Source organism: Anneissia japonica, unplaced genomic scaffold (assembly GCF_011630105.1).
Source record: "Anneissia japonica isolate Jap-2015-1 unplaced genomic scaffold, ASM1163010v1 scaffold287699_len18293_cov166, whole genome shotgun sequence".
Taxonomy (NCBI): domain Eukaryota; kingdom Metazoa; phylum Echinodermata; class Crinoidea; order Comatulida; family Comatulidae; genus Anneissia; species Anneissia japonica.
In genome coordinates, this window is record NW_022734158.1 from 1 (window position 1) to 3,643 (window position 3,643).

Here is a 3,643-nt window from a genome sequence, read left to right on the forward strand (position 1 = left end):
AAGGCAAAAAAATCGGAGAAGAAAGCGGCCAAGCCAAAGAAGGCGAAGTCTCCCAAGAAGGCCAAAGCTAAAAAGCCAAAGGCAAAGAAGGCTACCAAGTCTCCAAAGAAATCTAAGAAGTAGACGGTGTATTTCTCAACCCAAACGGCTCTTTTCAGAGCCACCATTTAAACAAAAGAGAACGATAGCTTTTCTGTTCACAGAAATAATTAGATGAGTTTACAGTATACTAAGTATTAATATGATTAAAGGTTTTTTTCTGTTACATTTTTCACAGATACCTGAATTTTTAAATTTAGATATTTCATTTTTAACATTATAAATTACATTACAAATTATCTAGCTTCCTGATAGTACAACTTTTTCCTCAAAAATCACACTTGTATTTCACATTTCATTTCAGAATATCTTGTGACAAAACACTAATGTTGTTCAAATATAATTACATTATCGATGACAAGAGTTTCAAATAACGGCTTCTTTACAGAAGTCATTTCTTAATACTGTACAGTATTTATATACAATACAGTATATTTTTCTACACAAATCTACAACTCCATCCACTTCATGCTGATTATCATTTGTGACATGTTTCACCCGTATATTTTATTATACGGCTTGACTTTACATGTTAAATGTGTATGGCGAGTAGTAGTGGGGAGGTGTTTACCTTGATTGGATTCTATTTACTCATGAAGTCGTATAGCTATAGTAGTATTAACTGTTCCCTAGTAGTAGTACTGTATGTGGATTTGCATTCACACACAATCACAATTTCTGCATATTTTATATTCCCAAGGTTCAATCCCACTGTATGTGTACAGTATTGGAAGATTTAAATCTCCACTCACTACTCCCCAAAGCAATATCCTAATGAATTGTACTTGTCTGATAAGCAATGTTTGATCAGGGAGTTGTTACTTCTGGTTTGATCCAGAGTTTTTTTTTTTTTTTTTTTAAATGTTTGTGTTATTAAAACAGTTATTTCCCCCTCGTATAAGTGATGAGAAGTATACAGTATTCATATGCGTTTAGGAAAACAAGAGATTACAGTTGTTATAGTTTATAAACAGATACTTGTTTTGGCGGAAAACACCAAATAGGAATTAATCTATACAGACTACACGGCGGAAAACTCCCGCCAAAAAGGAAGGGAAAGTTCATTAAAATATGGAACTAGTTTCAAAGGAACAAAGAACATATGCCTAATACAATAATTTTCAGGCCGATTTTCATTGATTTGTATTAAATGTTTGATTAAATTTAAAAATTAGATATTTCCCTCTCAAATGAGGTCCCAAAACAAAGGCAAACATTTGTTGAAAATGGCGGAATTTCCACTGCTTTCAAAACTCCCGCTAAACAATAGCATAAGGTCAGCCGCAGTGTACAACTTGGCAGCGATACACGATAATTCATATTACGTCCGTATAGAGACTAGATCTATCTAGCGAATTCATGCTGAAGTTACATTTCGAATCGAACTTCGAAAACTAACAGTACAGTACATCAAGATGTCTGGACGTGGTAAAGGAGGAAAAGGACTTGGAAAAGGAGGCGCTAAGCGTCATCGTAAGGTGTTGCGTGATAACATCCAAGGTATCACCAAACCGGCTATCCGTCGTCTTGCTCGTCGTGGTGGTGTCAAGCGTATATCTGGTCTTATCTACGAAGAGACCCGTGGTGTATTGAAAGTATTCCTTGAGAATGTCATCCGTGATGCTGTCACATACACTGAGCATGCCAAGAGAAAGACCGTCACCGCCATGGATGTCGTCTACGCCTTGAAGAGACAAGGCCGAACCCTGTACGGATTCGGTGGATAAGCTACTCATCTTCCCCCAAACCAAACGGCTCTTTTCAGAGCCACGATTTGAACAAAAGAGAATGATTGCTTTCCGTTAATGTACACATTCATGTCATTACACATCATTTTAGGTAGAAAAAAATCAGTTCATCGCCGTCAGAGACGGTGTATGATTTTAAAAGAAACATGCTCGTTTTTCGATTTTAGTAAAATGGTAAAACTGCCCTAACATAAGAGTAAAAGCATTAATTGAAATATCCAACAATGGTATTTCAACTTACAGATGTGTATTTAATTTGAATTTTTAAATTCAATAACTCAGAATTTGCAAATGCAGGCCCGTACCAGGGGCGGTGGTTCCAACGAACCCCCTTTTTAAAGAAGTGCACTTTTGAAGGTGTATGTACAAATTTCTAGAGTGACATATCTGGTCATCTAAAAATCGACGTCATGAAAATTAGTACAGGTACTTTCTAATGTCTGTCATGGCGATAGGTTCTGAATAAATGAATAAGGCGTCTGGTCTCTAAAAAAAAATTGTAAATTTACCATTAAATAAATCCAATATTGATGATAAAAACGAGTCAAATAGTATAATGCTCCTGTTTTTTGTTTTTTTTTGTCTGAAAAAAACTTCCCCCCCACCTTTACAAATCCTGGCTACGGCCTTGAAATAATTTGTGAAATATTAAAAAAATATATGATTTCAACTTCAGTAATAACTGGCGTTGTATTTCAATACTTAGAGTATGTATTATACTTTCTTAGGCCTATTACTCGTACTGTACTTTACTGTAAATTCAATATATTATCTTCAATATATTATCTTAAGGGTAGACAAATATCTGTAAGTAGGCTAAGGCATACTGTGTACTGTACTTATAAAAATAGGCTACTGTTTGTTTCCTAATCCTACATGCAAATGTTTTCCGTTTATTAAATTCAATTCATTTTTTTAAACACTTTCAATAAATACCGATAATTTCATAATACCCAATTTTGAATACCTGTATAATAATGTCAGAATTGTTTTGTACTTTAATTTGTGAAATATTTTAAGTAAAAATACTACCTATTAACATTCAAATGTTATTTGTTCAAATTCAATGAACACATATAATACTTCAGTCTAGAACCGAAATTCTAAGTACTAATGTACTTCAAATACTACTTGGAAATATTTTAAAAATGGAGTAGATGTAAAATATCTAGATGTAGAAACTCATTTGTACACGACTATTTTTTGTATTTAATAGCACTTAATAGTCGTTATACAGTATAGGCCTAATACCTGTATTTTATATGAAACCTGTCATATTTTTTTAAGTCTCAATTTGCAATATGTGGTTATACAATATATCCCATTAATTAGTCTTCCTTTTTAAATGTTTTGATAAATGTATAGTCCTATATATATATTATCTGTATTTTGTATGTTCTATTGTTAAAAACTAATATTATCATGTTATATTATTAATCCATTGTATTACTGCACCTGGACACAAATTTCGACTGTATCTCGTATTGACGATTGTCGACAATACATTTTCCTTAATTCCCTGTTCTGACACACAAAGCCATTTTTGAAATGAACGCGCCATACTTTACGGACGTGATCTTAGGCATTCGCTCAACCAATCATGTTGGTTGTTCTAAGAACGTCTCACTATATAAGCACATTGCATTTTCGTAATTGGACATCAATTTCAAATTGAAAATAACAATGGCTCGTACTAAGCAAACTGCCCGTAAATCTACCGGAGGAAAAGCTCCCCGAAAACAACTTGCTACCAAGGCAGCACGAAAAAGTGCACCAGCCACCGGTGGTGTCAAGAA

General features: G+C 33.9%; 1 protein-coding gene across 1 annotated transcript in view; it reads left to right on the forward strand.

The window, feature by feature from the left end:
- The first annotated feature begins 1,509 nt into the window (after positions 1-1,509).
- LOC117116331 overlaps positions 1,510-3,643 on the forward strand; it is an 8,606-nt gene continuing 6,472 nt past the window's right edge. Inside the window, exon 1 of the mRNA XM_033260347.1 lies at positions 1,510-1,818. Coding sequence (XP_033116238.1) covers positions 1,515-1,818 — 304 coding nt within the window. The 5' untranslated portion in view covers positions 1,510-1,514. The remainder of the gene's footprint in view (positions 1,819-3,643) is intronic.